Source organism: Emydura macquarii, unplaced genomic scaffold, assembly GCF_026122565.2.
Source record: "Emydura macquarii macquarii isolate MOO-44397 ecotype Brisbane River unplaced genomic scaffold, CSIRO-AGI_Emac_v2 contig_2417, whole genome shotgun sequence".
In the NCBI taxonomy this organism is placed as follows: domain Eukaryota; kingdom Metazoa; phylum Chordata; order Testudines; family Chelidae; genus Emydura; species Emydura macquarii.
In genome coordinates this window covers 1,498,387-1,512,567 of record NW_027132554.1, presented here as the reverse complement: position 1 = coordinate 1,512,567, position 14,181 = coordinate 1,498,387, and the positions used below count along the sequence as shown (strand labels likewise).

General features: G+C 48.7%; 1 protein-coding gene across 12 annotated transcripts in view; it reads left to right on the top strand.

Moving 5' to 3' along the window:
• ZNF618 (zinc finger protein 618) overlaps positions 1-14,181 on the top strand; it is a 134,643-nt gene that overhangs the window by 106,797 nt on the left and 13,665 nt on the right. For 5 of the 12 annotated variants that reach the window (XM_067561501.1, XM_067561497.1, XM_067561496.1 and 2 more), the window contains 2 exons: positions 1,376-1,459; positions 11,473-11,517. In XM_067561501.1, the coding sequence (XP_067417602.1) occupies positions 1,376-1,459; positions 11,473-11,517 (129 nt within the window). The remainder of the gene's footprint in view (positions 1-1,375; positions 1,460-11,472; positions 11,518-14,181) is intronic. The other 7 variants (XM_067561504.1, XM_067561503.1, XM_067561495.1 and 4 more) reach the window with 4 other exon arrangements.

Here is a 14,181-nt window from a genome sequence, read left to right as displayed (position 1 = left end):
TGACGACGCTTCTGCTAGCTAGAGTCTGTGTATGAATATCCCAGGGGTTAATTCTGATGCCTCAACTTTCCCAGGATCTGATATCAGTATTCAAGGGAATTTTTTGATGCTCTGTTACCCCTGAATTCAAGGTCTCTTTCCTCAGTTCACCCTGCAGCTTCTCTGCCCACAAAATCCATTCCGCCCCTGAAGAAAATACAGCAGAGCCTCACTAGCTCACACTGAAAACAGACCCATTGAGAGCTGCACATTCTGTGCATTAGGACATAAGCAAACGCAATAAAAACCAAGGATATTTACATCCAGGCAGTGACCGTCCTCATTGATTTGGCAAGTGTAGTTCAGTTTTAAATATTTATGATTGATCCTTCATATCTGGGGCAGTGTATTTACTGCTACACTGTTGTAAAAGCAAAGACGTCTGCATGAGGTGAAACCTCCCTGTTAAATCTGTGCTCAGAGACTGCAGGTTCTGGGGGGGTGTGAATTAGCAAGGTTCTGCTGTACATTAAAGTTCCAGGACACTGCAGTGACTGCAGGGTTCATGGCCATTGCTGTAGGATATTATCACATGCTTTTAGAGCTGGATCTCTTCAATAGTGTGTGCTGAATTCCTTTGAGGATTGCCACTAGAGCTTTTGCTTACATGTGCAGAGTAGATGGTTGGCTAGGAGTGCCCCTGCCAGCTGGCAGGGCAGTGCAGGGCATCAGAGCCTGGCTCGTGGGTCCTTGGGGTTTGGTGTCGTTGTGGAATGAATGTGCTCATGTGATGGGTGCAGAGGGAAGGAAGGAACACCTTACATTGTTCTAGTTTCCCCCTAAGATGGTCTCGTGAATCATTACTGATGGGCTTCCAAATAATCCTTCAGTCATCCACTGGGGAGATTGCTGTGCAGCTTGCTGGGGAGAATCTTCAGAAGGGAATGCCAGTTATTCATCACAATGCAAAAAGAGAGCACGCATAGTGGCTTAATGGTTGGTTCTCCGTGCTGTCATGGTGAGGACCTCAGCTCATCCCCAGGCCTGGTCACCTGTTCCATAGGCTGTGAGAGCTGCTCATTCCCTTGGCAGGCGAAAGCTACAAGGGAATGCCTCACATCCCGCTACCACAACCCGTTGGGCCAATCAGGAATGGTGTTCACAGGCTCCATAGGAGTTCCATCCAGGCCTCCTCTGCCAGAAGGCAATGTGACAAATATCTGCCAGTTATCCCTTCAGTGACTCTGGCCCGTTGCCTCAGGGATGGGGAATTAGACCTTTCTGCTCTGTTCAGGGTCTGTGGTTACGTGGTTCAGGAGCAGGACACCTGCCTCCCCTCTGAGCAATCCTGGGTCCACTACTGATCACTCACCATCACCCTTTGTTCTCCACCCAGCAGAAAGCGCGTTCAGTAGGAGAGTGGAAGGCAAAGTACAAAACAACCTTGAAGAAACAAACAGCAGCTCCCAAAACTCTAGTGGTAAGTGTGCTCACTCCCTCCTGCTGGTATTTATGATCTCCAGGGCAGGGAAGAAGTTGAATGAAACTGTGATCAAAGTAATTCTCTATTTCGCAGGCTGGGTTTTTAAAGTTTTCAATTATTCAGTGTTTTCCAAGGCTTGTGCCATCTTACAGCCTGTTTGGATTGTTATAAATAGGTCTACGACTCAAACGCCTTTAAAATTGGAAACAAAGGTCCAGACACAGGGGGTCTGTTCAATATTGTCAGTGGGAGCTTGAGATAAAGTAGGACTAGTTGTTTGTAGGTGTACAAGCCGAATCTCAGTTACACCAAGTTGTTTTTCACAGAGCAGCTTAACCTGGAGGTTTAAGAGGATTATAAATATAATGGCAATTTGTACATTACAGTGACATTGCATGTGGTAAGTTCGTCACACTTCGAGTCTGTCTCAGCTCATTATAAGCAGGACCCGCTGGATCAGACATGACGAATGGGTGAAGCTATCATTGTCTCACCTAGCTCTGAACAAATTATATACACACTCGGGAGAACTCAATTGTATCCCCTTCCTGGGGTTTCCTTTTGTTAGTAACTTAAAACAACAGCAACAAAGCATAACTCTCCCCTAGACAATCTCCTCTAGTTTGACTGTTCGGAGAGTCTTCCTGCAGGACGTTCTTTATCTCCCACCCTGTAGTTCCCTCTGCCTCAGAGTGGTATTCCAGTCTCTCTGATGTGCCTAGACTGAAACTAAAGGTACACACGTGCTATGACTTTTGAGAGAGTCATCAAAAATATCTCAGCATCTCTATGCAGGTTTCAACAACCTGACAGTGTGATAGCTGAACAGAAGAGCCCTGCATGTTGTGCCAGATCTGAGACTCTGCCATGCTGCTTCAGAATAATAGAAACATCCTTCACAGTTACACTAACTAGAATTGAACAGCTACAGGATAGAAACCCTTCTGCATCAGGGATAAGCCAACCACTACCTGCCAGGGTTAAGGAGAAAATTCCTCTTTGGGCATGTTGCAAAATCATCCATTATAGGGTTTAACCTTCCTCCAGAGCAGCTGGTACGGCTCTCTGGACCCGTATATGAAAGGAGAATGGAATGAGTGGGAAATCCCACACGCTGCTATTCAGAGGGCTGCAGTGAATTGGAGAGAGAGCTAGTTGTTATTGACATACTGGGTGTAATACTGTGGGAACAAATCTGAACAAATCGAGGCATTCACCACGATGACCACTTTATTCTGGGACAGAGAGACAAACAAACAAAGGAATCTGAACTTGTCTCTGTGTGTCAAGCCCTTGTACTCTCTAGTCCTTCTCCTCCATTTGGGCAACAGCTCCCATGGATGCCAAGAGGTTGGCAGAGTCCTAGTCCCTCTTCACATCATTGATGTCCAGTCTCCTTGGCCAACAAAGCCAGGCAGGTAGAAATGGCAGTAAAATCCTTCACTTCATATAAAGTTCTGGGATCAGTGGCTTGCCGTGCAGCACTTCTCTGAAATGGCCCCTTCCTACTTGATAGATCTGCTGCCTGAGTTAGAATTCCTGCCTTCAGCACAAAAATACGTAGCTGGGATTTCAAACAGGTTTTAAAGCAGTTAGGTGCGCACTTTGAAAGCCAATAGGATTTGGGTGCCTAACTCCTCTAAGAAACTATGGAAATCCCAGCCAGTGTGTATTATTTTCTTACGCTTGTGAGCCCTGCAGAGCCAGCTCAGCTATGAAAGCAGGAGCTGAATTATCTTCCTTTCTGTGCATCATCAACAGAATGGTTTTCCAAGTTTAATTAAAGACCAGTGAGTTAAACACATGGACAAGTAAAGGGATTGCACAGGTGCTACTGAGGGCCACTCTGAAGATAGCTGTCAATGAGAGCGTGTGGGCTGAAGAAACGTCTAATGCCGGTGAATACACAAGAAAAGGACCCTACTTAACTCTCAGATCCTGGGGTTGTTTCAGGGCTGACGATTAGAAAAAAAATCTTTTTATTTGTAAAATGAGCATATTTGATGTGCAGCCTTGGATAAGCATGCAGCCCTGTCAGGCCAGTTTTATAGTCACTTCTCCGGTAGAACTCTGAGCAACTTGTCACCAGCTATAGGAGAGTCACGCTGTGAAGCTCCTAGGTAACAAACCTGTTCTTTTGGTTCAGTTGTTGTCAAGAGGGAAAATTAATGCAGAAATCAGTGTAGCAGACAATGCAAAAGAAACACAAAAAATGAAAAAAGGGGAAACTGTTCTGAATAGCTTTAGGAAAGTCTGTACTGTTGAAAGTGCTTTAAATACTGATGCACTGTTATCCTGTACTCCATCTTTTCTCTTTTCTCTGTGCTTAACTTGAGTTTTTGCTTGTTTGTTCATCTTTTTTCATCATGACAAGCAGTGCTGGTTTTGTTTTATTTTGGTAGCTTCTGTCTGGCAGGCTCCAGGGAGAGTGTCAGCGGGGTAAGCCCAGACTATGGCCCATGAGAAATGAGTGACACCAATGAGCTGCTCAGGGCCAGCTTTCAGTGTGTGGGAGCCTTAGGTGGAAAAGAAAAGAGAGGATGCTCCTTCTGGGTCGATAGAGCAAAAAATCCCAGCAGTGTGCACATTTAAGAAGCCAAGTACTGCACCATAAATGCTGTCTGTGGTCCACTCTGGAACAGAATCTGTCGTGCATTCCATGGAATGAAAGCAATCAAACGTCACCTTGCGACTCTGTCTTTCTTGCCCCCTTCCTTCCCCTTCTTCTCTGTATTCTCTCTCTGTCTCTTTCATCTCTCTCAGCGCTTGTCTACACTTACCTCCGAGATTCGGCGGCAGTCAACTGGAGTTACGCAAACTACGCAAAAAACTTGCGTAACTCCCGTCAACTGCTTTGCTTCTCTTCTGCGCTCCGTCTTCACTGCACTGCGCCGACGGGAACCGCGTTCCCTTCGACACAGCGCTATGCCACTTGAGGAGGTGGTCTTAATACATCGATTCTGGATCGACTGAGCGGGTCTTCACTGACCGCTCAGTCAGTCCAGATAAGTCGATCTTTTGCCAAATTTGCTGCCGTCAGTGAAGACATAGCCTCGGTTCCATTCTTTTTCTCGGATCTCCAATTTTTTTTCCCCCTTGAATGTTGTTTGTGTGTGTCCCATTCTGCCCTATTCTTGGGCTCTTCCAACCAGGCATCTTTTTGTTTCGTTTTTTTATACTCCCAGGAACGAGTCCAAACAAATATTCTCATTCATGGTGACAAAGGTGCCCCTACAAGTGGGACTGTCAGCTGCACAGAATTGCATTAGTGACTCTGCCTGCCAGAGAATGCTCTGGTGCCATCTGGATGCCCAGATCTAGGTGCAGAGCTCTGTGAAGTCCTGGTTTGTTAGCCGTTAGTGTGCACTGTACTGTCTCATACCTTCCTTTCATCCGTTCTTTCCATAAGTGTGGTGTGGAAAATGCGGGGCACGCTACAATGTAGTGAAGCTTGCCATGCACATCACATGAGCCACTGATACAAAGCTCTTGAGAGGTAACTTGCCTTCACTCACCTTACACAGGTGTCCTCTACTCTGTTGCCTTCTCCCCTACATAGGCCGGATGAAGCAGCTTGTAACAATGTGGTTATGGTTAGCCTCACTCTGCTCTGCCACAAGATGTATCACCTCGGCTAAGCTCCAAACTTCTGCTGCTCTGAAGAACAAGACCCCACTTTCGGGCTTTGACTCTGATCCCTTCATAGCAGCACCAAGAGTCCTTTGGCCTGGGATTGTTAAGTGTTTGACGCCGTCTGAACTTTTACATGAGGATTTGAATTGATTTTTGTGTCCAGCTTCTTCTTCTGAGAAAAGTCCATTGCCCAAGGCTGTACCTGTGGGGAAGGAAGCTCACTTCATAGAATCATAGAATATTAGAGTTGGAAGGGACCTCAGGAGGTCATCTAGTCCAACCCCCTGCTCAAAGCAGGACTAACCTCAGCTATATCATCCCAGCCAGGGCTTTGTCAAGCCTCAGCTTAAAAACCTCTAAAGATGGAGATTCCACCACCTCCCTAGGTAACCCATTCCAGTGCTTCACCACCCTCCTAGGGAAAATTTTTTTCCTAATGTCCAACCTAGACCTTCCCAACTGCAACTTGAGACCGTTGCTCCTTGTTCTGTCATCTGCCACCACCGAGAACAGCCTAGCCCCATCCTCCCTGGAACCCTCTTTCAGGTAGTTAAAGGCTGCTATCAAATCCCCCCTCATTCTTCTCTTTTGCAGACTAAACAAGCCCAGTTGCCTTAGCCTCTCCTCATAAGTCCTGTGCTCCAGCCCCCTAATCATTTTTGTTGCCCTCCGCTGGACTCTCTCCAACTTGTCTACATCCTTTTTGTAGTGGGGGGCCCAAAACTGAACACAATACTCTAAATGCAGCCTCACCAATGCCGAATAGAGGGGAATGATCACTTCCTGCGATCTCCTGGCAATGCTCCTACTAATGCAGCCCAATATGCTATTAGCCTTCTTGACAACCAGGGCACACTGCTGACTCATATCCAGCTTCTTATCCACTGTTACCCCCAGGTCCTTTTCTGCAGAAGGTCCTTCGCTGTCGGATGACTGACCGTTGCTGAATTTCTAGCCTGAGTACAGAGAGGGGGTTTCACAAGGACTTATGCTCCTGTGGCTGGCTCCATCTCTATGGCGAACTGGTCACATTAAAACACCAGTGTAGGTGAAGCTGCCTCTGAGGACCCAAAGCAGGGATAAGACAGCTGGAGTTTACTAAGCAAAAACCTTGGAGACAAGAAGATGGTCCACTTTATAAGGGAAGAGGCGTTCCTCTTCCGCTAGATGTGGGCTGATCTCCTGCTCCTCGCCACTCTGAGCCCGTCTGCCAAATCTCCTCTCCTGTGAGCCCTGGCTCTACCCATGATGCAGCTTGTCCCCCATATTATTGAAAGGCACCGGGAGGGGAGGGGAGTGGAGTGGTGAAACCACTACATGTTATAGCCCCACTTTAAAGCTGCTGGAGGTGCTGTCTCACCCCAGCCCTGTGGAACATGTTAGTTTTCATGGGGATTTTGTGGCTTGGGCTGGCCTGTGTAGTGTTGCTGCAGGAATTGCATTAGTCTGAGACTGCAAGGCCAGTGCTGGTAGACGGTCTCCCTCCGATCAGGCTGGAACACAGAGCATTGGAGTCAGTGAGGACATTGCTGAGAACGAAATACCTCTGGAGCAGGCTCCAAGGGGAGCCCACCATTCAGCCCCAGTGCTTCCTCAGGGGCCTGGCCTGTCTCATGTTTTGTTATACGTAAGTAAGCAAAATCAGAAACTGGCTGGAGCTCCTGATGCAGTTTTTCCAAGTGGTACCCAAAATTAAAGGCATGACCCCAGCTGCCAGGCACAGGCCGTGGGAGGGAGGGAGAGAAGAGTGCCCAGAGCTGTGCCCTTGGAGGTGAGGAAGAGTCAGGGTGTGACGTGAGAGCATTGGGAATGGTGTATCGATTATTGAGCATTAGAGGCTAAGGCCGCATGACATTCTGTTTGGAGTTTAAAAATCATTCAGAGGGAGCAGAGGCCATCGGCCTACCACTGACCCAGCGTTTACCTTTTTGTTGAAATCAGCTTTTGTACCTGGAGAGTGATTGAAATGTTTCCATGGCGCTTTTAAAATACTCTCCGGTGGAAACAGCCAAACTCTTTCCTCTGCCGCCCAAACAGCCGGTTTGGAGCCCCTGGCCGTGACCTGGATCTCGCTAAAATTCAGTCTCTCAGATGAGAGAGGTGCAGAAAGGAATCAAACCGCCTGTGCAATGCGAAAGGAATTGGCTTGTTGGGATTCGCTCACGGTTGGTCATTTACTGGGCTGCTCAGAGCTAGGGCTCAGCCACTCCTGAGAAGGCTCCATCCTGACCTGTGTTGCTCATTCATTTCAAACCGTTTTTACATCCTCAAAATCTTCCTTTAGCAAAATCTCAGGGGCCCAAAAATAGTCTGTGGATCAGTTTGTGAAACCCTCTGCCTAGAAATGTCAGCAGTGTTACGTAATTTGAACCTGTGAAGGGAAGAGAGCAACACTGAGGCAGTCACACGTGCGTTTACCATGTGCTTGATAGGATGCCAAGTGGGTAGGGCACTGGACTGGGACTCAGAAGACCCAGGGTTTGCTCCCAGGTCCACCGCTGACCTGTTGTGTGACCTTGGATAAGTCATTTCCCCTCTTTGGCTGCCCTGTTTCTTCTCCCATCCTTTGTCTGGGTTGTCTAGTTAGATGAACTCTTTGGGGAAGTGCCCGGTATAATGCAGCATTGACCTTGTTTGGCGCTGGTAGGCTCCTCCATAATATCAATAATAACACCATCCCCTGACCGGCTCAGGTAGGAATGGAAGGAGTCCAGGATGTATGTACGCTGGGCCACTTCTGTAGAGGAACCCAAGGCTCTGAACTTGGTCCCGGCCCCAAAGATCTCCTACCCCATAGTCCAGCCAGTATGAGGCATCAGCAGCTGTCTGATTGTTCAGGCGAATAGAAGCAGCTGGTAGCTGTGGGGCTGCTTTCAGCCTGACCGGGCTATCGGGGACCCAGAGTGGCTGGATGTTCCCATTTAGACATTGAGGAGGTGTGATCCGGAGACGCAGGAGTGTTGTAAAGATTGTACCGTACAAGGACCTTCCTGGGGAGAAAATACTGGATACTCAAGGGCTCTTTAATCTAGGCGAGAACGGCAGAACAAGAACCAATGGCTGTAAATGAAACAGAGAAATTCAAATTGGACACAGTGAGGATGATTAGTCACTGGAACACACTCCCAAGGGAATTGGTGCATTCTCTGTCTCTTGCTGGCTTGGAGACCAGATGCCTTCCTGGGAGGTGCTTTAGTCAGATCCATGGTATTGGGCTCCATACAGGGGTAACTGGGTGAGATGTAAGAGCCTGTGTTATACAGCAGTGTGATGGTGCTGGTGGAGCCCTGAGGGTTAAGCCAGCCCCTGCCACTGGAGCCCTAAACTCTTTCATGGAGCCATGAGCACGGGCATGTACCTGGCGCGGTTCACCCCCCATACCTAAGCCTGTCCCTATTGCGGCGTGGGGGAGACTCCGGTGCACATCTACCTGGAGTGCGCCAAGTTGCAGCCCCTATTCCAGCTCCTCCAGAACCTCCTCCTGAGGTTCTGGCTGCACCTTCTGATCTTTGCACACCCCATCCGTGGCTCCACAAAGTCACAGGACCTCCTCGTCATCCTCCTCGCCTTGGCGAAGGTGGCCATCTACAACACCAGGGAGAGGAGGTTGGCCGAGGAGGTGCTCTGCGACTGGGGCCTCCTTCCGTTCCTCCGTCCACTCACGTCTCCGAGCAGAGTTCCTCTGGACCGCATCCGCTGACTCCTTGGCTACCTTCGAGGAGCAGTGGGTGCTGTCCAGGGTCCTCTGCTCGGTGTCTCCGTCAGGTTCCCTCCGTTTCACCCTTTGACCCCCATGCCCATCTGTTTCTTCATTTGTTGTCCCCCGTAATTAATTGAGTCCAGGTTCAATGGCTCCTCCCCTCAGGCTGGGGGAGGAGCTTTCAGCTGTGGGCGGGCTTCCACCCACACCCTGGAGCTCAAATAGTACTGGAGCCCTAATTAAAGGGGGAATGGAGCCGGCCAAGTGAGCCTGCAGAGACTGAGCTAACGAGGAGCACTTGGGAGGCTCGTTAGACAGGCCCTATAAAGGTTCACAGGAAGGAGCTCGGGGCTGACCAGAGGCTCACCGAAGGGAGGTGGTAGGAGCAGTAGCCAGAAGGGGTGAGAGGTCAGCCAGAGTGGGAGAAACCTCTGGTGGAGGTAAGCTGCCCTGATCTGGTGATGGAGACTGTGCGGCCCCTGGCCTGGGACTGTTCCTGTCAATAGTTGGTGGTGGGAAGAAAAGCCTGTAAATAAAGAGCGCTCATGGGAGCACAAAGCGGCATCTGCAGGTGGTTTGTGGGTGAAGAAGCCCGGAGCAGCAAGCAAGAGCACGGACCCTTTATAGACAGGTCAGACTGGAGGATCTAATTGTCCTTGTGGCCTTCAGCTCTGTGAATCAATGAGAAGGGAGGGGTGTCGAAGGAGTGGCCGTAGGCCTGCTGCAGACAGTGATGTACAAGAGCGTTTTCTCTAGAATACAAGATCAAGCAGGTATGTCCAGAGGAGCTGCTGTGATTGATGATGGGGAGCGGGAAGGAACGTCTGGAAAGCAGTGGCGCTCATATTTGAGTTTGACCCTGGGACTATAGAAAGGGTGAGGCCACGCAGAATAGTGCTGGGTTTTGTTTAACTTGTTTGGCTCCATTACTCTCTCGGGCCGGGTTAGTTGCTGGGTGGAGTGCAAAGTCTTGATTCTAATCTACAAGAGCATTAGGGACCCTTAGGGCAGGGTTTCCAAATGGTGGGGCCTGACAAGGGTCTAGATGGGTTGCGTGTCCTTTCCAGGCCCTCTACACGTGCCCGGGAAGCTCTCCCCTTTCCCTTCCATGCTCTCGCCGGGCTGGGGCAGCAGACACAGTGTGCGGAGCGGCACCCAGGCAGCAGCAGCATGAAGGAAGTGGCTGGAGCCAGTGAGTGGGCAGTCAGCTGGCAGTCCTGGAAGTGATGGCAACCAGGCCGTGGGGGGAGAGAGGGCTGCAGGAGGGTGCAGGACTGGGAGAGCTAGAGTAATGGGGCTGGGAGAGTCGAGTAGGGGGCTTGGGATGGGTCTGGCAGGGGACTGGAGTTAATACAGAATCGGTGTTGCTGTTCCACAATTACAGGATTTTTAAAAAGTAGAGGGTGTGTGTGTGTGTGTGTGTGCGTGCGTGCGTGCGTGCGTGCGTGCGTGCGTGCGCGCGCAATGTCTGTCCTTCTCAAAGGCTCCGTAGGACCAGCCTAGAAACCAATACCAGTGGAGAGTCTTCTCCATTGACTGCAAGGACAGCCTTTGTGCAAGTAACAGAAATGCTTTACACAGTCAGCAGTACTCTGCCATACGCTGCACAGTATACTGCATCCGTCCATGTCCTTCCCAGAGTGCCACCAGTCCGACCTCCCGCACTTGGAAAGTGAGGTCTGGCGAGAAGGTCCCCGTTGTTCAAGTCTGGCTCCCCAAGGCTGAACCCCTCGGGAATTGTCACCCCCTGAGAGCGTCACTCACTGCTCCAGCCATTTATATTTTCTGAATTGGGGACAGAGGCCGGCTCACAAACCCTTTTCAATGACTGAACTAATACTGTAGCAGATCCTTCTCCCTCCACAGAGTCACAGCACGGTGGGCGTCCCCACCAGTGACAGGACTGCCAAGCCTGCAGCTGGCACAAGCTGCCAGGGACCGCGTGAAATATTTATTGCTCTTGCACCGTGACGTGGCGTACAATCTGCTTTAGGCTGACTGAGAGCTATTGGGGAATTCAGGATGTCTGCTCTTGTTATCACAGCCAGGTCTGGAGGGAGGGGGAAGTGTGCAAGATGCCCCATGTTACAGAAACCTTCCACCCACTATTCCCATGACCCCTCCCTCCCGCACACAAACACACACTAGTTTTGGATACAAGACTTGTTACCTACCCCACGTGCTTCCTCTGAGTGCAATTTAACTCTCCTCCCTTAGCCCCTGCGCCCGAGAGGCGTAGGAATTTGGGGAAAGAAAGTTGGAGGAGGATGCTTACTGAATCTTGGGGTTTGCAGCCAGGGACCCCCGTCAGAAGGACTTGTAAGGAGCCCCAGATTTTCTTGTACTGTCACTGACCGCTGTTGTCTAGTCCCGTTACTGTATATCTAGCATTACGGTGTGTCTTCAAAAATTTGTGAACATTTCAAAATAGGAATTCCTCACACCTTGAAAGAACCAGCTCTCCCCAGTCCAGGAAGCTTGCTGAGCCACTGAGACAAAATGCAGTGCTGTACATGTAATAATTTCCTGTAAATGGAGAGCCGAGCCCTGAAACAGCTGATTCGGGATGCACGGTAGAGGATTACGGAAAAATGAGCTGAACGGAGAGTCCAGACCTGTGGAGGATGCAGCGAGGTCTCTGCCAGTCTCAATGTTTAAATCTCTTTCTTTTTTGCAGAAACCGCAAGTCCCCTGATTTCAAATCCTTTCCCGCTTTTACAAAGTAAGTGTGATGGATGTCTGGTTCACCTAGGAGGTGTTTCCGCCCGGCCTTCGTGGTTGTCCTGTCCTGCTAGCATTTTTCATGAATAACTGTTTTGATTACTGGTCTGTGTGCCGAAATATAACAAGCATCACTGCTTTGACTCTTTAGGGTTTAAATGAGAGAGAAACAAACACAAGGTTCTGAGGGGACAGTCAGTGCCGTGTGCGACTGCTATGTCATTTTGGATCACTTCTGAGCATCAGGTTTTATCAATCATGTCAAAAACACATGTTCTAATAGACCAAGATTTGACGTTTTAAAATGCACCCATTTTTGAGTCACATGTATATACAGGAAAACGTCTCTTAATGGCTCAACACGCTGGGGAAACAGTTTCCAGAAACAATTCCCTTTGCACTGAGACCAAATATGAGAAATTTCAGCTGGTCACATTATTGAAAAGACAAGGGAATGCAAATGGCTTTGATATGGATTGGCTGAAGGTTCTACTGCTGTCACTCGCCTTCTTCAGGAGATGAGAAGTGGCCCTGGTTTTAATAAACAGTGCTAATTATGTTGTTTGACAAGTTTTATCTTGCCGTGTTTTTTATTGTTGCTTGGCTTCTTTGTGTATTTCTGTAGCGTTACCTTTTGTGCAGGATTCTCATTCCTGAGTTTTAGTCCCTTAGCGTGAGACAGTCCCAAGTGTTCTAGAGCTTCTAGGTGGTTGTTTTACCCATGAGGACAGCAGGAGCGGGAGAGAACATTTGCTCTCTTTGTTCCTCCTTTAAGATTTTAGAAACAAGTGAGGTTTTTCCTTGGTCAATTTTATTAGTATCTAAAAAAATCAAATTCAGTGCAGAGTCGATTAGACAACTTTAATGTGCTTGGAATTGCATTTTAAAATAACCTCGAAACGTCTGTTGGCATAAAATCCGCTGCCTACAAATGAAGTTGTTCCTTCTGCAGAGGGCACATTATACTACGACTCCAGAATCTGCAGGTTGCTTCTGATTAGTGGATAGAGTTCAGGGTATTTATTTTGACTTACAAATGCCTTAATGACACAGACAAGGTAGGTGAGGTGAGGTGGACCAATTTCTGTTGGTGAAAGGTACAAGCTTTTGAACTGTACGGAACTCTTCTTCAGATCTTGGGAAGGAAGCGGAGCATCTGAGCTAAATAAATACAAGTTGGGACAGATTGGTCAGTAGAAAGGGTCATGCATCTTGGAGGTGGTAACATGAAACGAAGTGGGCAGTTGGGGCTTAGATTGCCATGCATAAAGTGTTTGAAGTGGGCAGTTAAGGGTAGCAGGCAGGGTGATGTGTTTCAAATTGTTGTGATGAACCATAAAAGCAGTGTCCCTGTTAAGTCGGTGGCTTTTGGTGTCCAGCAGAGTGATGAATTTAAGTTTCCAGGCTTGCTTTGTGACGGTGTTGTGCAGGGTTCCCTTGAGGACAAGTGTTGGAAGATCAGAGATGGAGGGATCGTTTTGTGAAAAGTGTTTGCCCATGGGTGAGGGGGTGTTTTTTCTTTTGTCATTGTTCGGGGAGTTCATTGGAGAGTGTGATGATTGTCTGGTTCCCCCACTTTGTTGTTACTGGGGCATTTGATACACTGGGTGAGATGCAGTGAGGGAGTGATGCTGTAATGACCTTTTTGAGTATGCTTCACAGCTCATCTTTTTGCCCAGGCTTTGGAAGAGGTTGGGGCCAGTGGGAGCTATCATTTATGGGGTGGGGGGGTTGATTGTGGAAAAGTCCCATTTATCTTGGTGTTTTGCAGGTGGGGGTTTTGCAGGGGTTGCTGTTGGTTTGAATTGTATTGTTTCTGCAAACAAGGTTGAAGGTGTGCAGAATAATGGATGGGGGTCCTTCTTGTATGGCTATAAATCAATCCATACATTATTTGAGACTAGAGCTAATGGAAACATTGAAAAAACTTATGAGAAAAATTTTCCAGCAGTTTCTTGCATTATTTTTTATTACATTTTTGGCAAAAAAAATGTTGCAGTGTGGATTATCTCTGTGTGGGAGATGGTTGTATCAGACAGCCACCTCTCCTCCGTGAGATTTCCCCCGCCTGGTTGCATTCAGCAGGCAGGCTCAAGCTAAGACACCGTGCTGGTTATTTTCTATTAAATGTCCTCAGCTCTGCCTCACTATGGGTAGGACAGACCCCAAACTAAGCGAGACTGTTTTCTCAGGCTTAGTTGTGGGGGTGGGTGATAGACATGGGAATGACATTGGGTTATTTAATCTGGGTGTAGATACTGTTTTTCCTGGGGTTAATTTTTGCCAGGGCTGACCCCTGGCACCTCTCGGCTTGGCAGTTCATAGCCCGGGCACCTCTGGGCTCAGTTATGAAAGTAAAAAAATTGCTTGAGCCCCAGCACCTCTTTCATTACAAATTAAGCACTTTCTCTGCCCTCACCTCTCCCCTCATCCAGTGCAGGACCCAGAGGGAGTTAGGAGAGGAGGACAGAAAAGTGAGCAGCTGGCAGGCCAGGAGAAAGGAGGAGCATTGTAGCAGCTGCTGCCGCTGCTCAAGAGAGAAGCCAGACAAGCGGGGAGAAAGGCTGAGTGGATGGGGAAGACTGGAACCGATGGGTGGAGTGGTTTGGGGAAGGGATTGTATAGGGAGACAGCTGCTTTGGAACTGTGTGCAGATGTGCTGGGT